Below are 22,267 nucleotides of genomic sequence, written 5' to 3'. Positions count from 1 at the left end.
TTGCAAACATAAGAATCTCGTGTATAGCCCAGTCTTATCTCAGCGAAATTTACTTCAGTGAAATTTAGCTACAGACATAAAAAAAAAAGCTCAGTCATTTGTTCAGCAAATATTTAATGAGCACTCAGTCAGTGAGAGCTCTTTCCACACAAGTGACGGGAAATTCAACCCAAATTAGCGAAAGCAAAAAGGGGCTCTCCCATTGGAAATTTCAACATTGACCGACTATTTGATGATATGGAGGAAATAGTGTTCAGTTTTTGGTGGAATGCCTAATTGGCTCGGCTTAGTTAATAAGCCCTGTCCCTGGCTTTGGGGACTGAGTCAGCTCGTCAGCCCTGGCCAGGAGCCAGGGAGGGACTATCGGATGTGGGGACAACAATCGTCTGCCTCTGTGTGCCAGGTCTGTGCTAGGGACACAGAGGTAGATGTGGCACAGTCTCTTCTCATCAGGAAGCTTCTCATGCACAAAACAATGATCTGCATTTCTATCAATTCCCTTTTCCCCATCCTTAAACTGCACAGGTGTGGCATACCAATTATCCCCCTGAAATATGAAGCATATTTTGAAAACAGCTTCTGCCTCTCATCCTGAATTTCATACACATGCCAATTTGATCCCATACATGATAGACTGAGACCTGGCATGGCAGGAGCTGACCTCAAATGAGCCCTCCCTGTCCCATGTGTTTCTGTAGAAACAGCTCAAAAGAGATAGGTGCCTTCTGCGTTCTGAAGCCCAGTACAGCAGGTCTGGTTATTTCAGGGGCAGATGCCCTGGAGGGCTCACAGCCCTGGCACAGCTTTTATGGAGGTGCTGACATAAGAATAATCATACCTTACACTTCTCGAGCAATTACTCTGGGCCCGGCGCTGTTCTCAACACTTTACGTACAGAACTTGTTTGACCCTGGCAGCAACTCGATGTGGTTGGTGCTATAATTGCCCCATTTTACAGACGAGGAATGAACTGCAGAGTAAATAATATTTGGTTAAAAGATGCCCCCCCGCCACCTTTTCCTCATCTTGGTCCTTTTGCTTAACTCCCTTGGGGGTCCCATTGGTCAAGCACAAAGGAGGAGTCTCATGAAAAATGCTAATAAACTTGCATGTTGCTTTCTGACAAATATTGGAGGGGCAGACATGACTGTGACCTGGGATCCTGTGCCAACCACTGTGGCGTGGGCCAGCAGGAGCTGATGATTGGGGTTGGCTTTCTGTCTTCTCAAACTTGCTCTCTGGCCTGTGTGGTGTCCAGTGGGCAGGCAGAAATGCCTGGTGGCTTTGGAATCATCCAGTGCCTGGATTCTATCCAGACCCTGGACTCACTGTGTGATTTTTGGATAAATGAGTCAACCTCATACTTGTTACTGGAACCTTTCTTTTCTCCTCTATAAAATGGAATAATAATAGTACCTATGCACCAGTAGGTACCAATAGGGTTATTGAGCGGATTAAATGAGATGGTATCTGAAGCATTTTGCCTGGTTCATTTGGAAGTGGTAGCTCTCGATAAAGGAAGAGCAGTGATATTTTCTCCCTGAGGCAGAAACTGCTGAAGCTAGGTTTGGCAAACATGGCAGAAACCGGTCACTGGGAAGTAAGCTCACTAGGGGGACACTGGAGGATCAGGCTGTGACCAGCGAGCCCAGAGAGTCAGCAGCGGTGATGTAGAGTATACACCCACCTGCACCCCCAGCGCCAGCCCAGGGCCTGGCACACGACCTTGGAGCAGGGATTCTCAGCTTTCAGGGTTCATGGGTAGTTACTGCGTAACGCAGTTGTTGAGATTCTGGCCCCTAGAGCGGGTCTCCCTGGGTTCAAATCCCAGCTCCACCACTTACCCGCTGTAGGGCTTTAGGCCCCTACTTCGCCTCTCTGTGCCTCAGTTTCCTCATCAGTAAAACGGGATAGTAACAGTAACTCTATCCTAGGGACAATGTCAGAATTCATGTAGCGGACTGTGTGAGCCCTTAGAATAGGACCTGACATCTGGTAAGTGCTGGTTGTTATTACCAAGCTACAGCCAGGCCCTGGAAAACAGCATACGATGAGACACAAGGGCAGTCTTCGTGGGAATGTACAGCAGTGGAAGCAGAGATTTTTTGAAAATCAGCATTTCTTACAACTGAGGTAAGTGTGTTGCAAGAAGGTACAGAGTGTTTTGATTCGGACAAGGGCTGCTGACGAACTCTGTCTCCTGCTACATGGGAGGAGAGGTCCAGGGGATTGTGGGGGAATTTATCTGATTTCTCAGGTATTACCAGCAGGAATAGACTTTTCTAGAAGGATGTGAAGGAGCTCCCAGAAAAGGAAGGAGGGGAGGTGGAGGAGGAGCTGGGCTCTGAATCCTGGAAACGGTGCAGTTTGGCAGGAAGGGCTCATGGCTCCGGGTACCCTCCCTCAGCAGGAATCAGTGTCAACCACTTTGTCCTTGCTGAAGATTCTAATTCCAGGGCCAGGGCACCAGACTGGCCTGAAGTAGCCTTGTGAGAGGGGCAAGTATCTTGATGGACATTTGCTGGCACTGAACCTAGGATGAGGGTTGTTCTCCCAATGGATGTCAGGCAGGCCCAACAACAGCATCCCTTGGAAGTGACATTCAGTTAGGCCAGGGGTTCTTAGACTTTTTATGCCATAGACATCTTCTTAGAATAACGTTTTTAAATGCATAAAACACTTAGGACTACAAAGGAAACCAAAGGTAATGAAATATTAGAAAGAATAGGTGATACAATATGTATTTTTCTGTTAACTCATTAAATAACAAGATCTAAGGGTAGCGTAGTAACTGTTATTTGAAGTACAGATGAGTGTAAACAATACCTTGAAAATCTGCAGCCACCGTAATGTGTTATGAAAAGATCTATGATTGCTATTGTGGACAAAGTCTCAGGTACTGCTAACACCCCTGGGGCTGGTTGCCTAACCCCATGGTGGAAGGAAACGCCAAATTTCAGGAGAAGTATAGAAGAAATAATGAGAATATTTTTCCCACTCGGGGACTCCCTGATTTAAGTTGAGAACCTCTTCTCTCGGCATTATGTAAAAATGTCAACGTTACAAGGTGAAGTGAAAAAACCCCAGATTACAAGACGGTGAATTTTCAGTTGATCGTTGTTTTTGTTTTTGGTTTTTTTGGTGAAAAGAAAAAAACAGAAAACCACTTTTGTGTATGTTAAATATACCTAGAAGAGTGTATGAAAAATATTTCATACTTAAACTAAAAAACATGTATGGAAAGATCAAGGCGCAGTGCTACTGTGCTGCCTTCACAGGCCTTGGTCTGGGGCCTCTCCCTGCCTCTCCGGCGGCCGCGGGGGAGGCGGCCCGGATCGGCCAGCACGGCCGGCAGAGGACCCTATCCCTGTATCCCGGGGTATCTCTGCATCCCACTCCTGAAAAGTACCGAAGTCAGTTCCTCAGGCCAGCTCACGGTGTCCCGGCACATGCACGGGCTGGAAGATGCGGGCTGACTTGCAGCGAGGCCTGAATTTTGTCTGTAATCAGCTATGTGACCTCAGGTCGCTCTCAACTTTCTCTGAGGCTCGCTTTCCTCATCCGCGCAGCTGGGTCTCCAGCCTCTCGTTATTCACGTGGCCTTGATTCTGCGTGGTACTTTACAGTTTACAAACCACAGAGCGCCGAGAGCAGAGCTGTTGAGACACCTGGAGCAACAGCAGGTGGATGCAGAGACCCAGACCCCAAAGACTGGAAGGCACCCTCTAGCTGCTCCCCAGGCCGGAGGGAGCCGGACGCGCTTGGGCGGGGCCTTACGACCAGTGGGCAGGTTTGGATTCAAGGAAAGGCCACGTTTTTACCCATCCGAATTGTCCAGGACGAAAAGAGGCAGCACGGGGCTGGCGAGGGAGGGGGCTTCCCTTCAGCTGCGAACTCCTGCCATTTCCATGAATCCGTTGACTTTACATCGGGATTTCCGCACAGGATACTTCTCCTCCACTCTCCTCCACCCGCGTGCGGGTGTGGGCGGCTGGTATATTTTAGAAATGCGCCCGGCGCCTGGGACACGTAGGCGAGTAGTTTCACAGGGACGGTCTGGGCGTCGTGCGTAGGAGCCGTTACTTCCGCAGATCCGGGCGTTCTCAGACCTCTATGTGGGGTGGTAACCGGCGACGACATTTCCTTCCGTCCCGTCACTTTATCCTTTGGAAGCAATAAACCAAAAACGGTAACCAACCCCATTCGACCGCGGCAGGACTCGAACCTGCAATCTTCTGATCCGAAGTCAGACGCCTTATCCATTAGGCCACGCGGCCGCCTGACAGCTACCCTTCTTTGGACAATCTAAAAAGCATCATTACCGCCCACGGGCTTGCCCGGGACCAATCCACCTGCTTTCTGAGCAGGGGAGGTCGGACCTTGGTTCCCAGAGTTCCGCCGGGAGGGCCCACCCGGAAGTCCCCTTCTCCCCCCGCGAGCGGGCCGGTCCACTTGCGGCCCTCCTATTGGTCGCGCAGGGAGTCGCCCGCCTGCTTCTAGGGTAGCCGCGGGACAGAGCTGGGCGCAGACGGGAAGTTGCGGCTGCCAGCGAGGCGAACTGGTCAGGTGCAGGCAGCACGCCACCCCGAGGCTGCGTAGGCTGCGCGGAGGGAGCCTTCGCGTCTCCGGCCCCGGGTCGGGAGCCGCAGACCGAGAAGCACCCGGCGGACCGAGGTTTCCGGCGGGTTCGGCGGGGGGAGGCCCTCCTGCCCTATCAGGGAGCGGGGCCCTGAGCCGGGTGGAGGCTCGTCCCAGGGCGCACCGCGGCGCCGCCCCGGGCACAGGCGGGCGGCCGGGAACGCGGGGCCTCCGCCGACGCCCCCTGCAAGGCGCCCCGGGCCGCTGGGCCTGGCCCGGGCGTGGGTGGGGCCCCGGAGGACGGCCGCCCACCCCGCGGGTTCGAATCCGGGCGCTGGCACCTCTCGGCGCTAGGCCCGCGCGCCGCGGCGGTCGCGGTGATGGATGGCGGGCGCTTGCCGAGCGCCGGGCCCCGCGACATGTTCGCCCTGTGTCACGCACCCAGCAGTCTTGTATGGCGGGGAGAATCCGCAACCCCACTTCACAGAATAGGAAATTGGGGCCTAACGCGCTGGCCCAAGGTCACGCATCTCGTAAGAGCCAGAACCGGGATTCAAACCTGCGGAGTCCCACTCCAGAATCGGCACTCTCAACCGCTGCCTTGGCCTTCCCCGAGTTCACTGATGACCCCACGTGAACCTCAGTCTTTTCTGGAGGGGGTTGATATTTCCCGAGGTTGTTTTGAGGCTTAACTGAGAAAATGTGTGTGAAAGTGCTTGGCATGCTGCCTGGGATGCAGAAAGTGCTCAAGGAACGGTGGCTACTGATAGAGCACGTCGTCCATGTGTAATAACGCTGTGTATCATCTGTCTTCTCTAGGATTTGTGGGTGGAAGGCAGGCATGGTCAGACCCATTTCACTGACAGGACAACAGAGACAGGACGTGTCTCACAGCCAGTAGAAGCAGCCAAGCTGGAGCCCAAAGCCAGGTGTTCTGACTCCCAGCGGGGGGCTTCCTGCACCAACCATGAGCCGCCTGCTCTGGAAGAAGGTGGCCAGCGCCGCCGCCGGGCCAGGGCCGATTCCAGCTCCAGGGCGCTGGGCCTTCAGCTCCGCCCCCGCCCCCGTCCCCGGCGACGGGCAGCCGCAGCCGCCATCCTCGGAGGGCGGGCAGCTGCGGCACAACCCACTGCACATCCAGATGCTCTCGAGAGGGCTTCACGAGCAAATCTTCGGGCCCGGCGGGGAGCTGCCCGGCGAGGCCGCGGTGCGCCGCAGCGTCGAGCACCTGCAGAAGCACGGGCTCTGGGGGCAGCCAGCCGCGACCCTGCCCGACGTGGAGCTGCGCCTGCCGCCCCTCTACGGGGGCAGCCTGGACCAGCACTTCCGCCTCCTGGCCCAGAAGCAGAGCCTGCCCTACCTGGAGGCGGCCAACTCGCTATTGCAGGCCCAGCTGCCCCCGCGGCCCCCCAGCTGGGCCTGGGCGGAGGGCTGGACCCAGTACGGCCCCGCGGGGGAGGCCGTACCCGTGGCCATCCCCGAGGAGCGGGCCCTGGTGTTCGACGTGGAGGTCTGCTTGGCAGAGGGAACTTGCCCCACGTTGGCGGTGGCCATATCCCCCTCGGCCTGGTAAGTAGGGGCCGGGGTCAGGGGACTTTAGCACACGTGGGGGGCCCAGCTTAATACTTTGGTTGCGTGAACATTACCAAGCTCCCGCTGTGTGCCTGCCGGCACTCTTCTAGGGACTTGGGATTGGATGGTGAGCTAAAATAGGCTTGACCCCAGCTTTTACAGAGCTTACTTTCTGGTGGGAAGACACAGACAGTAAACAAACACCCAGGCACATGCGGTGACAGGGGCTGTGCAGAGACTCACAGCAGAGTGTTGTACTTGAGGTGGACCCGGAGACCCCTTGAGGTCACCTGGATTTGGTGCCTTTACTCCCTCCGGTAATAGTTTCCTGAGAAGTTAGTCCAAGACGTTTTTGAACAGTGTTTCTATTTGGGCACACTTGGTCATTTTAGACAGGAGAGGTCTCCCATTTGTGGGACTGTCCCAGAGAGTATAAGACGTTTAGCATCCCCAGCCGCTCCCTTAAATGCCAGACCAAATTCCCCCCGGCTTTTCCAAACCCCCCACGCCGCCAAGCAGCAAACCCCTGACCACCCCCAGTTGAGAAACATTGCTTCCTTCCCCTAGCCTCCCAAGCAGTCATTTTGGTGCCAAAAAGGTATATCCAGTCTCTCTTTTTAACTAAGTGCTACCCAGGTTTCTTTTTCAGACAATGATGGCAGTACTGTTTCTCCCCTTTTTTATTCTTCATTTCAGGATTAAAATACTATTTACAACCTTAATGCTTTCAGGCATGGCCAGCAAAAAAGTTGGCAGTTTCTTTATTCCTATTGGAAGCTACATCTTTGTAAAGAAAGCTGCGAAATGTTAAATATGCAGTTGAAAATGGTGAAAACATGGCTAAATAGATAAGGTAGGCATTAATGGCTGAAAAGAGCAAAACGAGATGATTCTGCATTGATTTAGTTCCAGTTAGGATGAGAATCTCAGTGCTTACTATGTAACTTGATGGTCACAATAGAGGGAATACTGTCCATAGTTTGAGAAGGTAAAGGAGGCTGTGGTGGCTGAAAGAAAATCAGGAAACCAGTGACCTTTAGAGAGACTTGTTTTTTGCTCTCTTGATTGTTTTTGGCCAATTGACCTGAAGTCCCCTTTCTTTTCTCTGCCTCCTCCTTCCTCTCCTGACTGTTCACCTCTCTCATCTCTCTCCCTGCCCTTCCCACCCTCCTCTCATTCTCATTCCATTCTTCCCAGTGGTGCTGGGGGTGTTGCTCACTTTGCCTGGTGGCAGAAGTCATGGATGAGGCCTGGGCTCATGCTGGGACCTTTCTCCTGGGAGCCTGACTGGTTGAGGGGGTAGGGGGTGCCAGAAGGGCCTCATAGCAGTCCACTTTTAACCTGGGCACGTCCCTGCCACGTGGCTGCCTCACGTCAGGTACCTGAGTGGCCTGCGGTTTCCATCGGGAGGGGGAAGCTGTGGACAGCCCACAGGGCATCTTCCCAAAGGCTGCTCGTGAGGGCTGTGGTCGTCAAACCAGAGGGACATTACACAGGCCGTCAACATTTATCTAAGATTCACAGGAAAAGTGTAGTAGTAATGGCATTGGTTCTGACTCATCTTAAATTTACCAAAGGCATTTGCACTTTGGCTTTCTTCTTTTTTTATCACAAATAAATTTATAATAAGATGGCTCTCGTGCACAGCTGTAGACCTGGATCTTGATCCCAATGTGGCTTATAATTTATTGCAACTAAAGTCATCACCATAGCCTCTTCTTCTGGGTTGTTTTTAAGGGCTCTGATGTGCTGAATTGAAAGGGGAGGAGGTTTCGCTTGAGTCTCTGTGCAGATTCCCACCATTTGGAGTTAGAATTTACCGAGTTTAAATCCAGGAACCTCTTTGCTGGTAGCCCCCTCCTCCAAAGAAACTACTTGATGTTTGTTGAAATTGTTGAGGCAGATAACCCCTCCTCCCCCCACAAGGGGTGCAGGGAGCTCCTTTGAAGCTGTGGTGGCCGCACATGGCCTAGTCACTCACTTTCATGCTGAGTGCCCTTGACCCTTTGCTGTAATCTGCAGTTCACAGCAGGCTTTTCCTCAGTAGCCTTTTCCCCATGTTTAGCCTTGTGGATCTTGACCAGACTCGAGCCTTTTCCTGAGTCAGTGTGGGGCCCCCACAAACAGCACTCGTCCCCTGTCCCTCCCACCCCACCCCAGCACATGTGCATACATTTCCTCCATTCTGGCACTCTCCCTGGTCTCTCACTGAGGGTGGTTGCCCTGAGAGGCCCAGCACCTTCTGGAAGGTGCACCATTTGCTCTTTGTCCTTCAGAATCTTTCCAGCCGTCAGATGATTCATCCCGTACGTGTGTGCAGCATTTGTCTTTTTTTTTTTTTTTTGCCACTCTCAACTTAAAAAAAATTTCCACTTTGGGTCTATTATAGTTGCCTCTCTCCTTTACGAGCACTTTGAACACTGGCTGCTTTGTGCTTATAGACACGAGGGGCTGATAACGTTCGTCAGACACCTCAGAGCCAAGCACAGACTGGGCGCACACTGGACCTGACACACTCAGTGGCCCAGGCTGGATGCCTGTGTGCGACAGCCGGTACTGTGGCGCTTGGCTCCATTTTTATCTGTGGAAGTTGAAAAGTGAAAAAGCTTTTGTAACTGCCCCCTACACTCACCCCCCACCCCACCCCACCCGCCTCTAGCTCTGTGAGGGTTAGGAGCAGCCCCCGTCTCATGTGTGTCTCAGCTGCCGGTGCAGCCCCGGCATGTGGTGGTAGGTGTGCAGTGGGCGTTGTGGAGTGAGCTTGAGTGCCTCCGTGCTGAGCCTGTCTGCCTCTCGCCTCCCGCAGGTATTCCTGGTGCAGCCGGCGGCTGGTGGAAGAGCGTTACTCTTGGACCAGCCAGCTGTCGCCGGCTGACCTCATTCCCCTGGAGGTCCCTGCCAGTGCAGGCAACCCCACGCAGCGGGGTTGGCAGGAGCAGTTGGTGGTGGGGCACAATGTTTGCTTTGACCGAGCCCATATCAGGGAGCAGTACCTGATCCAGGTAAGGTTCCTGGGCTGGCCGCGGGTGCCGGCATGGGGTGGGCTGAGAGCCCTGACCTCAGTGGCTAGGGAAGGCGTTGCTCTATCACCTTTGTAGCAGCTGCAGGGCCTCCTGTTGACCAGCCCTGCCTCTGGTCCCTGTCCTCAGGACCTAAGCTGTCACTGAGTACTAATGGCCCCGATCTTGGTGTGGCAGTGTAGAGCTTGCCATGGGTCTTTGGGGGCTCTGGGCCACACAGCCGGAGCCATCCTGCCTCAGCCAGTGACAAGCAACGTGAGCTCCTTACCATTCCTGAGCCTCCGTTTTCTTGTCTGTAAAAAGAGGGAGCTAGTCTGTAAGGAGCTTCCTTACAGGATTGTTAGCAGGGTTTGAACAGCACCCATTGTCAGACACTCAGAACCATGCCTGGTATGTGGTGGTGGCAATCCTTAATGCTACGAAAGCGCCTTTTCATTGTGTCCCACCTCAGCCCTGGGAGAAAGGCAGGGCAGGCAAGGGCAGCCCTGGCCTATAGCTGAAGGTACTGCGGCTCAGAGCCTGTTCACTTGCCCAGGGCCACAGAGCTGGTGAGTGGCAGGGCTGGGGCTGGAGGCCGAGCCTGAGAGCTCGGGAGGCCTTGTTCTGGCCACTCTGTTCCCAAGGTGCCCCTCAGAGCTGTTGCTGGATGCTGGGAAGGTCTGGGGTGTTGGGATCAAGCCAGGCCTGCGCCTTCAGAGGTGGCTAGGGTTTGGGAGGGCAGGCCCCTCGGGTGGAGGGACAAGCATGAGCAAGCATGAAAATGTTGTGTCTTTGGTGTTGGAAGGCGGTGATGGGAGGTGAGGTGCGGGGGGCTGGTGGGTTGACAGCACTGAAGCAGTGGTAAGCTGGCCCCTTTGTCCTCCTCAGGGCTCTCGCATGCGCTTCCTGGACACCATGAGCATGCACATGGCCATCTCAGGGCTAAGCAGTTTCCAGCGCAGTCTGTGGATAGCGGCTAAGCAGGGCAGGCACAAGGCCCGGCACCCCACACAGCGAGGCCAGAAGTCCCAGAGCAAAGGCAGCGGCCCAGCGGTGAGAGCACACCTCTGGAGACCAGAGCAGGTTGCTTGCAACCCCTCAGAGCCCACCTGTCTGTTCTGAGGCCGAGCTCAGTGTTCCTTGTTCTGGCCCCCAGATCTCATCCTGGGACTGGCTGGACATGAGCAGTGTCAATAATCTGGCAGATGTGCACAGCCTCTATGTGGGAGGGCCTGCATTAGAGAAGGAGCCCCGTGAACTGTTTGTCAAGGGTAGCATGAAGGACATCCGTGAGAACTTTCAGGTATGGTGCTGGAGAGGGGCTCTGGGGAGGTGGGCTGTGGCAGACCCCTAGCTGACCCCAGGGAGTATAGCTGCCAGACCTGACCCTGAGACCCGGCGGTGGTAGTGGGATGGCTGCCCACGCAGCACCTTCATGTTGCCTGTGCCAGGACCTGATGCAGTACTGTGCCCAGGACGTGTGGGCCACCTATGAGGTTTTCCAGCAGCAGCTACCGCTCTTCTTGGAGAGGTGAGAGGAAGCCCCTGTGGGAACCTCGGGGGGTCAGTGGTTTCCTGATACTTGGGCCCACTGTAGTCAGGTGACGCTGGGTCTTTCTCAGGTTGGGGCCTTAGCCTTTCTGGGCCAAAAGAAGGGAGCCACTGTCCGGTGATGGCCACCTGGGCCTTGGACTCTGGGTTTCTGCAGAGGCCCTGGAGGGGAGGGCTGAGGGCTGTGATTCAGTTCCATGTGCATGGTCCCAGTTTGTTGAGCACCCTCTCTGTGCCCAGATGCTGGTGCAAGGGCTTCACGTCCATCTGGGTTATGTTTGCTAGTGAGTCGATCATATGATGTGGTCTGAGGTGTAAGCGTCAGGCAGACCTGGTTCGAGTCTTTACTGTTGTATCTAACTCATTTGACCTTGGGCAAGTAACTTGGTTTCTCTGAGCCTCGGCGTTCTCATCTGTGAAACATGCACGAGTGTACTTGACTGCCCCAGCTGTGAGGTTCGTACGTGACCTTTTGTGTGTAACGGGGTTATTAGCACAGTGCCTGGCATGTAGTCTTTACTCAGCAAATGGCAGCCATTTTCATTTTTGTGATCTGTAATTCCCACATTACCCCTGAGGATGGGATTACCCCTGAGGATGGGATGATTTTATTTCTGTTTTATAGATGAAGGAACTGAGGCTCAGAGAGGTAAGTTGACTTACCCAGGTCTCATGGCTAGGCCGTGGTAGAGCTGGGGTGTGAAGTCATATCTGTCTGACTTTAGAACTGTGCCATGTGGGTGGTTGGGTGGAGGCTTGCTAAACTGGTTCAGGGGTTGGGCTAAAGCCTTGGCTCCTGTGGTCATTTATGGCAGCCCTGGTGTTTGCCCCCCAGGTGTCCCCACCCAGTGACTCTGGCCGGCATGCTGGAGATGGGTGTCTCCTACCTGCCTGTCAACCAGAACTGGGAGCGTTACCTGGCGGAGGCACAGAGCACCTACGAGGAGCTCCAACGGGAGATGAAGAAGTCGCTGATGGACCTGGCCAATGACGCCTGCCAGCTGCTCTCAGGAGAGAGGTAGCCAGGCCTTGGACTGGTGGCATCCAGGCAGGCGACGGGCAGCGGGGAGGCCTGGCCTTCGACTTGGCCTTAGCCCTGCCCTGGTGGACTGGCTGTGCAGGTATAAAGAAGACCCCTGGCTCTGGGACCTGGAGTGGGACCTGCAAGAGTTTAAGCAGAAGAAGGCAAAGAAGGTGAAGAGGAAGGAGCCAGCCACAGCCAGCCAGTTGCCCATCGAGGGGGCTGGGACCCCAGGGGATCCCAAGGATCAGGAAGGTGGGGAGCATGGGCGAGAGGTGGGGCAGGGATGGGCCCTGGGACCCAGGGGGCCCTTGGAAAGGGTTGCCCCAGCCTCCCAGAGATGAGTAGGCTGGGCAGGTCTTTTTGAGAGGCCCTTCCCCTGGTGCTGATTGTCCTCCCCTGCCCTGCGCAGACCCCGGCCCCCCCAGTGAGGAGGAGGAGTTTCAGCAGGACGTCGCAGCCCGCGCCTGCTTGGAGCAGCTGAAGGGGACCACAGAGCTCTTGCCCAAACGGCCCCAGCACCTGCCTGGACACCCTGGGTGAGCCCTCTCCTCCTAACATATTCAGAGTCTGCCCTTATCCCTCTCAGGACCCCAGCACGGGGTGGCGTGTGTGTGAGCCGTTACCAGCCTGCTGTCATTGGTTCCTGCCGTCTTCCACTCCTGCTTCCCTGGTTCCCTCTGACCTCCACTTCCTGAACTCAGTCAGCACAAGTGCGCTGAGCGCCTGCTGTGTGCCAGGCCCATGGCAGCCACTAGGGGTACAAATAGGAACACAGCTCCTTTCTTTCCAGTAGCTCCTTCTCCCCAGGAGGAGCTAGGCGTGCAGACCAGCCAGTGCAGCTGGAGTTTCTGTCTATGATGAGACAGAAAAGTGAGCAGTGTTGAGGTAGTGCCTGACTCTGCCTGAGGAAATCAGGGAAGGCTTCCTTGAGGAGGTGACCCTTCATTTGAGCCTTACAGAGTGGCAGAGATGAGAAAATAGGGGCAACCGTGGTGAACAGCAGGGTGCTGATTTTGCACTCCGCCTCCCTGAGAAGGAGGCCTCCCTGAGTTTTGTGCCCTGGGTACCTTACTTGCCTCGTGCTTGTGTTGGCCCTGGTGAACAGCACGTGAGAGACAGTTCTGGAGGCCCAGGTGTGTCGCTAGATCAGAGGGGCGGCAGGTCTGCTCGCTCCTCTGGCCACAGTTACCCTGTGTAGAGTGGAGCTTGGGGAGGAGTCCCGCCCTGGGCTGTGCTTGCGGGCCCTGTTTTCTGACTAGTCCAGTGGGGCTGACCTAGGATCTTTCCTTTTGAGATATCGGAATTATTCTGGGGGACTCCATGGAGGTTCTGGCTGCATCCCAGACGGAGGGGACGGTGACGATCAGCTGAGGTCACCAGAAAGCCTTGGAGCATTGGAGGGGGGTGGGTGAGGCATGTCACGTGCTATCCTCCCCCACCGCTGTGACACTGCTCTGTTCTGGTGGGACATAGGTGGTATCGGAAGCTCTGCCCCCGGCTAGATGACCCTGCGTGGGCGCCGGGCCCCAGCCTCCTCAGCCTGCAGATGCGGGTCACACCTAAACTCATGGCGCTGACCTGGGATGGCTTCCCGCTGCACTACGCGGAGCAGCATGGCTGGGGGTACCTGGTGCCCGGGCGGCGGGACAACCTGGCTGATGTGCCTGCGGGCCCTGCCCCAGCATTGGCTGGGGTGGCCTGCCCGTACAGGTAAGGCTCAGGCTCGGGAGGAAGGGGCTGGAGTTGAGGGACCCCTTTCCCTCGCTGGAGAAACCAAACCCAGCTCAGGCTAGAGAGGAGAGCTGGGGTCTGGGAGTCTGGGTTCTAGTTCTTTTTTCCATGGCTGCCCTTTCCTCTGGGCCTCAGAGCCTTGTGGGGGGTTGAGGGCGTGGCGCTGCAAGTGGGGAGGATGCGAGCGAGTACGGCCCTGCTCTCGGGCCCAGCAGCACAGCTGCCTTCACAGGAACCTGCAAGAGGGCTGTCGGAAGTGGCCAGGGAGATGGGTTTTTTTTTCTTTTTTTAAGTATAATTTATTGAGCACCAATTATATTCTGTGTTAGTAAACCTTTTGCAGTGCTTCCCTCGTTTGTTCCCAAGCAGCCCCATGAGATAGGATAGTTATACAACCCATTTTAGAGTTGACACAACAAAGACTTAGGGAAGTCAGTGGACTTCTCTGAGATCACACAGCCTGAGCTTTTGATAGGCAGATGTTGGGGAGAAGCCGTGACACTGAAGTGGCCCAGAACTGAGAGTCCTGGCTCTGCAGGGCAGCCCGAGTCCCTTGAGGGGCCTTTGGACAAAAGGGCCTGGGATGAGCCTTGCTCCGGGAGCCAAGGGGTGGATGAGTGGAGTAGCAGCCTGGGCCGGGGCCCCGTCCTGACTTCCCACTGTTCTGCTCCCAGAGCTTTTCTTGGGGAAGTGGCAGCTCTGTGGCATATGAAGAGCCTAGATTTGAGTCAGACCAGGCCTTGAACCCTCGCCTGCCACCAGTGTGCTATGTCATTCGATTTGTCACTCACTGTCTAAAACCAGGGAAAGTGCTATCCACTTCCTCCTCAGAGCTGATTCTGAGGACTAAGCAAGGGAACTGTGGAAGGCGCCAGCCAGCTGCCTGGCCCGGAGCTGGCACCCAGTAACCCGAGGCTGCTGCCGCTGTTCTCTGCCCAGAGCCATCGAGTCCCTGTACAGGAAGCACTGTCTTGAACAGGGGAAGCAGCAGCCGGAGCCGCAGGAGGCGGGCCTGGCTGAGGAGTTCCTGCTCACCGACAGCAGCGCCATGTGGGAGACGGTGAGGGGGTGCTCTGCACCTGAGCTCTGGGCCGGGGTCTCTGTTCCCTCCCAAAGAAGCGGCAGCCGTGTGGGTGGTGGCTGGGGCACTGGGTGCACTAAGTTGCTCACTCCAGGCTGGCCTGGGCTGTCTGCATGTCGCAGGGAGGGGCTGGTGGATTCAGACTGACCCAGCCTCCTGTTTCACTCCCTGGGTACCTGGGTCCATCCAGGTGGAAGAACTGGGTTGCTTAGAAGTGGAGGCCGAGGCTAAGATGGAGAACTTTCGAGCGGCAGTTTCCAGCCAAGCCCCGGCTCTGGTGAGCGGGACATCTGCTCAGGGTGCTGGGCGGCAGGGCCTTCTTCTTGCACCCAAGTAGCTCTTCCCCACCAGAGGGCTCCCAAGGGTTGGGGGGTTGGGGATGCTGCCCTGCCTTTGGATGGCCCCATGCTTGTTGGAGGCCAAGGAGGAAGCCTGGGACCTCGTGGCCATCCTGTCACTTCCCAGCTTACCTGCTCATCGTTTCAGGCCCTTTTCCACCCCCTGCCCCGTGGCCCTCACTGAATGTAGGTGCTGAAGCAGGGCCTGATCTAGGTGTGTGGCCCCCACAGACTGCTGCTGGTGGCCCGAAAGCCAGCCAGCCAGCCTATCACCATGGCAACGGACCTTACAATGATGTGGATATCCCCGGCTGCTGGTTCTTCAAGCTGCCTCATAAGGTGTGTGTGCTGACTCACGCCCTGTTCTGTGGTGCCCTCACTGCTTGGGGCTCCCAGCGGGCCTCCAGAGTGACTCATGCCAGCAGATTGCCCTTCATACGGAATGACGGTGTAGTGGGGAAGTGTGGTCTCAGACGAATACTGCCATCTCTCTGAGCCTCTCAGTTCCTTCTGAAAATTGGGTGGTGAGGGCCATGGTGGTGGAATTAAATGACATAGGGCAGGGGCCGGCCCCGTGGCGTAGTGGTTAAGTGCGCGCGCTCCGCTGCTGGCGGCCCAGGTTTGGATCCCGAGTGTGCACCGACTGCACTGCTTGTCCGGCCATGCTGAGGCAGCGTCCCATATAAAGTGGAGGAAGATGGGCACAGATGTTAGCCCAGGGCCAGTCTTCCTCAGCAAAAAAAGAAAAAAAAAAAAAAAAAAGAGGATTGGCATGGATGTTAGTTCAGGGCTGATCTTCCTCGCACAAAAATAAATAAGTAAATGACATAGGGCATGTTAGGCGTCTGGCACCACGTCGGTACACGATAGGCTCTGTTGACTGATGACTGTTATTGTGAGGGGAGCCAGGTTGGTTTGTATCTGCGTGTGTGCGTGTGTGTTGCAGTCAGGGATTTGTCCCAGATTGCTGTGCTTGAGGTTCTGGGCTCAGTGTTGGGCAGAGCCCAGGTACACAGGGCATCAGTTCCCCAGCCGGGGGTCTGCGTGCTGCCTCCAGCCACTGATTCCTTTGCCCTCTTCAGGATGGTAACAGCTGCAATGTGGGCAGCCCCTTTGCCAAGGACTTCTTGCCCAAGATGGAGGATGGCACCCTGCAGGCTGGCCCAGGAGGTGCCAGTGGGCCCCGTGCCTTGGAAATCAACAAAATGATTTCTTTCTGGAGGAATGCCCATAAACGTATCAGGTGGGTCACCGTGGGAGGGCAGAGACATGCCTGTCTGTGTCCCTGGCCAGGTTCCTGCAGCCCTGGGACTCCCTTTCCCCGCCTCCCACCCAGGGGTCCCTGACTCAGCTGTGCTGTAGTGGAGGGGTAGCCTAGCTATGGTCTAGGGGCCTGGCTGCTTGTGGTCCTGGTGTCATATGACTGCAGGCAAATCTTTTTCTCTCTTCAGCCTCAGTTTCCCTGTTGATGTAAAAAGAGTGGTACTGTAGGGCCTTGATGGCCCCTCCTAGCTGTAAAAGAACCCGTTGGTGTGACTGCTGGAGCCGTGGGGTGGGCTGAGGACCATGGAGGGCTGGTGCCTGTAGGCTCAGTTGGGGGTTGGGAGCTGGCTCCTGTAGGCTGAGAATGGCACATGGATTCATCTTGAAGGCTAGTTTCAAGGGGGTTGTGGCTGCAGCAGCACACTCGTGTGAGACGAGTGCTGTTGTGATGGCTTGGTGAAGGCTTCCTTGAGCGCGGGAGAGGCAGTGGTGGCAGGGCTGATGGTGGACACCTCACAGATACTCCAGGATAGGGGCAGAAGCTGCCTTGGAGGCCTGGCCAGTTCTCAGATGGCTTATGCCCCTGAATGGCAGATTCTAGGGCCCCAGGCCTTGGCTGCGCCAGGGCCCACCCTGAGTCAAGTCAGTGGGAAGAGGGTTGAGGCCAGGCAGGGAGGGGGCACAGCAGCCCCCGAAGCTGGGCAGATGAGGGCTGCAGTGGGATGGGGGTGGATTCTGCTCCCATGGCTGTGCTGAGCCTCCACTTGTCTGTCCTCACAGCTCCCAGATGGTGGTGTGGCTGCCTAGGTCGGCTCTGCCCCGTGCTGTGACCAGGTATGGCCTGCTGAGTGGTTGTGGGGATGGGAGAACTGAGTGGAGTGGGTCCAGGACCAAAGCAAGCTGCTGAGACTCATGTTCTCTTCCTCTCCCTGCCCGCCCCAGACACCCAGACTACGACGAGGAAGGCCGCTACGGGGCCATCCTGCCCCAGGTGGTGACCGCCGGCACCATCACCCGTCGGGCTGTGGAGCCCACGTGGCTCACTGCCAGCAATGCCCGGGTACGTGTCTTCTGCACCTCCGGTTCCTGCCATTCCTCACCCATGTCGCAAAAAACTGAGGTCGCAGAGGGCGTTTAGTGAGAAGCTTGAAAAGGAGCCTAAGAGCTGGGTCAGGCAGGACTCAAGTTCAAATCTAGCTTCACAACTCATCCATTCCTTCAGCACACACTTTCTGGGCACCTGGTCTTGTCCAGACACTGACAAGGCATGATAGCCACAGCTGTCATGGAGGTGAGGGGGGCTGGGCATCGGGCTCGCCATAGAGTAGGGCTTCTTTACCTCTCACCCCATTGCTGCTGGGAGGCAGCCCTGGAACTGTGAACTTTGGGGCAGTGCTGTCTGGCATTCCCTAAAACCAGCCCCACAGGGAAGGTGCCAGCATTCTCCGTCAGGTCTGGCTCCCGGAATGGGTTAGCAGTCCCACTGGGGTATCGAGGTAGGGCTGACCTCGCTTTTCCTACAGCCTGACCGAGTAGGCAGTGAGTTGAAGGCCATGGTGCAGGCCCCGCCTGGCTACGTGCTCGTGGGTGCTGACGTGGACTCCCAGGAGCTGTGGATCGCAGCTGTGCTTGGAGATGCCCATTTTGCTGGCATGCATGGTGAGCAAGAGCCAGGCTGGGCAAAGTGGAGGCAGCCTGACCCCTCGGGCCCAGGTTGCTAGGCAGAATGGTTCTGAGCTTTTTCACTCCTGCCTTGCCCCCAGGCTGCACAGCCTTTGGGTGGATGACACTGCAGGGCAGGAAGAGCAGGGGCACCGACTTGCACAGTAAGACAGCTGCCACAGTGGGCATCAGCCGGGAGCATGCCAAGATCTTCAACTACGGCCGCATCTACGGGGCGGGGCAGCCTTTTGCTGAGCGCCTGCTGATGCAGTTCAACCACCGCCTCACACGGCAGGAGGCAGCTGAGAAGGCCCAGCAGATGTATGCTGTCACCAAGGGCCTCCGCCGGTGAGGGTCCCACCTTCATCCATGTTCCCCCCAGGGCCTCAGGCCTGCTTTACTGCTCCCACCTTTTCTACCTCTTCCCATTACCTGAGCCCTCACCTGGCCCCTCTCCCTCCAGATCTCTGTGACCTACTTCTAGGATAGTTTGTCTTTGGGTTGTGACATTTGCTTGCTTAATAGTCAGCCTTAACCAGTTTTCCTCATAAGGTTCAAGCTATACTTTGGTGATGTTGTCACCAAGTGGTAGTGGGTTCACAGCTCTGGTCATGCAGAACAAACAGTCGTGTGGGGTTGCAAACTCACATGCCTACACAGAACGAGAGGGAGTGAGGCAGGCGGGTGTAAGATAGGAGTTGACAGGAGGGTGCTGTGGAAAACCAGAGACTTTCAACTGATTTTGATGTAGGAGAAGGCCTTCCCAGGCTTCCAGTTTGTTTCCTCTGATAGTACTACCTATGACGTGCGCAGGGCCTCAGTAGGCTCCTAGGAGGGTTCCTGAAGCAAGTGTGAGCAAGAGGTACGTTTACAGCTTCCTTAGGTAGGCTAGATAGTGTCCACATGTAATTAGCTGAACCTCGTGAAAGACTAACATTTTAAGTGATAAACAGTGTAGTGGTGACTGCATAAATGCAGAAAAGGAGTTGAGTCTTGTCCAGAGTAGATGGGAGGATGAGGTGGGTTTTGGCGCAGCTTGTACCAGGGGCAGTGTGTGCTGATGGAGGCAAGAACAGGGATGACTGAGGCAGTTGGGCCTTAGTTGTGGAGACCTTTGAAGGCCTCACAGAGGAGTCTGAACCAAGGGCACAGGTGCTGGGGAATCCCTGGTGCAACTTTCAACAGGTGAGTGACATGGCTCTGGAGGCATTAGGGGACAGGCCTGGTCATGTCTGAGGTTGCACTGAAGTTCGGAGTCTGGGGGAGTGGCAACTGAGAAGGGTCAGCCAGGCCTGGCTATATGTTGTCTTCTGCTTCTCCAAATGCCCTCTCCCCTTCAAAGAGCCCATTTCTCTACCCACCCCACCCCCCAAATCTGGGGTGATTGCCCTTGTTGCCTCCTGAACTAATATATGGCACCTGTTGGTCATTGGGCAGCTCAGTGTCTAAGGCATTAGGACAGTACTAACAGTGATGGCTCTTGTGCTGGAGTCTTTGTTCTTTATTGGGGTACCATGACACAGCCCACAAAAGCCTGGGTTCCTCTCTGGGCTCCACCTCTTCCTGGCTGTGTGACCCTAGCAAGTCACTTAGCCTCTCTAAGCCTGTTTCCCCCTCTGAAGTAGAGCCTGTAGGGGATAGGCACGATCCCAGGGTGGCTGTGGAAATGGAATGAGATTGTGTGTGAACACTCCTAGCCCAGGGCTTAGCACAGAGGTGGCACTCCCGTGGGAATGATGGTGGTGACACTGCCCCCAGGTATCGGCTGTCGGATGAAGGCGAGTGGCTGGTGAGGGAGTTGGACCTCCCTGTGGACAGGACTGAGGACAGCTGGGTTTCCCTGCAGGATCTGCGCAAGATCCAGAGAGAAGCTTCAAGGAAGTGAGAACTTTTTGTGTGTTAAGGATGGAGGGAGGGTCTGGGCTGGCCCCAGGAGAGCTGGGATGCTTTGTTTTTAGCTGAGATGCTAAAAGACAAAGCTTGCCCTCTCTTTGTTCCTGGCCCCCTAGGTCACACTGGAAGAAGTGGGAAGTGGTTGCTGAACGAGCGTGGATGGGGGGCACAGAGTCAGAAATGTTCAATAAGCTGGAAAGCATTGCCACGTCTGACACTCCATGTACCCCGGTGCTGGGCTGCCGCATCAGCCGAGCCCTGGAGCCCTCGGCTGTCCAGGGGGAGGTATCTTGTTAGTCTTGGAGCATGGGGAGAGGAGTGAAGGGAAGGTAGGGCTCCTGTACCACCTCCTACCCCCGCGTGAACTGGTGTGTGGCAGAACCCCTCTCACCTGTGCCCATCTTCTCTCCCTAGTTTATGACCAGCCGTGTGAACTGGGTGGTGCAGAGCTCTGCTGTGGACTACTTACACCTCATGCTTGTGGCTATGAAGTGGCTGTTTGAGGAGTTTGCCATTGATGGACGCTTCTGCATCAGCATCCACGACGAGGTTCGCTACCTGGTGCGGGAGGAGGACCGCTACCGTGCTGCCCTGGCCCTGCAGATCACCAACCTCCTGACCAGGTACGTGGGGGCCCATGGCCTCGCTGGCCTGGCCATATGCTCAGATGTGGGGTTTTGGATCAGGCTGAGTGTGATCTGTGAGTTTTCATCTCCCCAGAAACGAATGTTTTAGCTTTCATCTCTAGTTTAAAAAAATTGTTCAAGTCTTAAAAAGAGTGGCCTCCACTTTTAAAAAAAAAGATTTCTTGGGTTAGAAAGTGTCATATACCAAGACCAATAGATCACTGACGTGTGGTGAGGAGGTAGGAGTCATGGGAGTTGTTCCGAAGAGTAGTTCTCAAATTGGGCTCCCCTAAGAACACATCTGTCTGTTTTGAAAAGCAAATGACAGAAGGCTTTTCTCAATTCATAGAAAATTGAAATGTTTTTCTTTCATCCATAAATGTTTTCTTAAGTGCCAAAAATTTGTTATTCTGACTAACAGGAAACATTGTTAATGGGGAAACTCAAATGTGATTTAAAAAATATATATTTTATATTGAGTTGTATTTTCTCATAAAATTCCTAGTTTATATGGTTGAATTAAATAATATTAGAGTTCTGTGTTGATCTGCCACTCAGAACTAGTTTGGGAACCATGATCTATCCTGATTAATGGGGAAATAATGAAGGTTTGCAGTACTCAACACTGTCTCCACTGCCCTCTTAATCATCTCCTGGGGCGTTATGCTTAACAAAGCTAACAGAAAGTTCTCGTATATTCAAACGCTGACCCAGTGATTGACAAAAAGTTTTTACATCAATAAAGTGTACCAAACTGGAAAAAAAAGGTGTGTTATGAGTCTATAATTACATTTCGGGGTGTCAGGCTGCTGTATGGAGGGCGGTGTGGCCTTTCAGCTTGCTTGGCTGAGTGAACAGAGGGTTGGTCTGGGGGTCTGAGGTCATTCCTCCTGGAGTGCAGGCCTCTGCTCACAGCAGGGGCATGGCTGTGAGAGGAGATCGGGTCTCTTTCAGGTGCATGTTTGCCTACAAGCTGGGTCTCAATGACTTGCCCCAGTCAGTCGCCTTTTTCAGTGCAGTTGATATTGACCAGTGCCTCAGGAAGGAAGTCACCATGGATTGTAAAACCCCTTCCAACCCAACTGGGATGGAAAGGAGATACGGGATTCCCCAGGGTGAGCGCGACACGTTTGTTCCTTATTACGCGTATGACATAAGGTGGACCACAAAGTGGTTTTGGACCACAGGAAGCTTGGGGCACCAGGGGATGAGAAATCCACTCTTGACTCATGCTGTGTATTAGGCTGTTTCAGTTTATAACGTGCCCTGGGTCCAAAGTGAATATGATGTTCACATCACAAAGGGATATGTTTCTAGAAAGCTGTTCTAGTAAATGAAGGAAGAAACCAGAGCTTCAGATATTCCATCTGTACCTTTCCCTCTTCAACCACACCAGAAATGTTTAAAGAAGATTTATTGTATAAAGTCAAAGTACATTCTTAAATGAAAAAAATTGTGCTTTGAAGGCCAAACAAGTAAATCAGAAAGCTTAGTTTCTATTTAAAATGTATCTAAGACAAACATTTTATACAAAAAGGAAATGGACCCTCCCAAATGTAACATTCTCATTCTTGGCAATTCTTCGCAACCCTTCCATCCTCCTTTCTGACCTTTAAACAGTAAACTCCTTTTCTCATTTATGAGCTCTGAGTTACATTTCTTAAGGAAGCATCCTAACCAATTTGCACTATCTTTCAGGTGAAGCGCTGGATATTTACCAGATAATTGAACTCACCAAAGGCTCCTTGGAAAAACGAAGCCAGCCTGGACCGTAGCTCTGCCTGGAGGCTCTGTATTTGCTCCCGTGGAGCTTCATTGGGGTGGTGCAGGCTCCCGAACTCAGGCTTTCAGCTGTGCTTTTTGCAAAAGGGCTTGCCTAAGGCCAGCCGTTTTTCAGTAGCAGGACCTGCCAAGAACAATCGCCTCTAACTGAAGGTGCAGTTGAGTTC

General features: G+C 54.6%; 1 protein-coding gene and 1 non-coding gene across 4 annotated transcripts; one reads left to right on the top strand and one right to left on the bottom strand.

Annotated features, from left to right (window-relative positions):
* Nucleotides 1-4,204: 4,204 nt before the first annotated feature.
* TRNAR-UCG (transfer RNA arginine (anticodon UCG)) lies at nucleotides 4,205-4,277 on the bottom strand. Its single transcript has one exon. It is a non-coding gene; the product is annotated as a tRNA-Arg (tRNA).
* A 240-nt stretch (nucleotides 4,278-4,517) lies between these two features.
* POLG (DNA polymerase gamma, catalytic subunit) lies at nucleotides 4,518-22,104 on the top strand. 3 transcript variants are annotated; one of them, XM_058542428.1, is made up of 23 exons: nucleotides 4,519-4,674; nucleotides 5,398-6,147; nucleotides 8,957-9,152; nucleotides 10,038-10,202; nucleotides 10,306-10,452; nucleotides 10,601-10,680; nucleotides 11,536-11,718; nucleotides 11,822-11,976; nucleotides 12,134-12,260; nucleotides 13,198-13,434; nucleotides 14,395-14,515; nucleotides 14,727-14,813; nucleotides 15,106-15,213; nucleotides 15,957-16,117; nucleotides 16,918-16,971; nucleotides 17,080-17,197; nucleotides 17,661-17,796; nucleotides 17,901-18,147; nucleotides 19,558-19,680; nucleotides 19,809-19,977; nucleotides 20,107-20,315; nucleotides 21,273-21,433; nucleotides 22,017-22,104. In XM_058542428.1, the coding sequence occupies exons 2-23, from the start codon at nucleotides 5,546-5,548 to the stop codon at nucleotides 22,091-22,093; spliced, it is 3,663 nt and encodes a 1,220-aa protein (XP_058398411.1). In that variant the 5' UTR covers nucleotides 4,519-4,674; nucleotides 5,398-5,545; the 3' UTR covers nucleotides 22,094-22,104. The 3 variants fall into 3 exon arrangements, with proteins under 3 accessions (XP_058398412.1, XP_058398411.1, XP_058398410.1); XM_058542427.1 differs by having other exon boundaries at nucleotides 11,795-11,976; XM_058542429.1 differs by lacking the exon at nucleotides 21,273-21,433 and having other exon boundaries at nucleotides 4,518-4,674; nucleotides 11,795-11,976; nucleotides 22,017-22,079.
* Nucleotides 22,105-22,267: the final 163 nt, after the last annotated feature.

This window comes from Diceros bicornis, chromosome 5 (genome assembly GCF_020826845.1).
Source record: "Diceros bicornis minor isolate mBicDic1 chromosome 5, mDicBic1.mat.cur, whole genome shotgun sequence".
In the NCBI taxonomy this organism is placed as follows: Eukaryota; Metazoa; Chordata; class Mammalia; order Perissodactyla; family Rhinocerotidae; genus Diceros; species Diceros bicornis.
The sequence above is the reverse complement of the archived record's forward strand: the minus strand, read 5'-3'. Positions and strand labels throughout refer to the sequence as shown.

What these genes read in the sequence shown, in the direction of transcription:
- POLG (XM_058542427.1), top strand. Translation starts at nt 5,546, where the DNA reads ATGAGCCGCCTGCTCTGGAAGAAGGTGGCCAGCGCCGCCGCCGGGCCA. An exon ending in GCAAAGGCAGCGGCCCAGCG is followed by an intron (nt 10,203 to 10,305) that starts GTGAGAGCACAC and finishes TCTGGCCCCCAG; the next exon opens with ATCTCATCCTGGGACTGGCT. An exon ending in CCATTTTGCTGGCATGCATG is followed by an intron (nt 17,797 to 17,900) that starts GTGAGCAAGAGC and finishes CCTTGCCCCCAG; the next exon opens with GCTGCACAGCCTTTGGGTGG.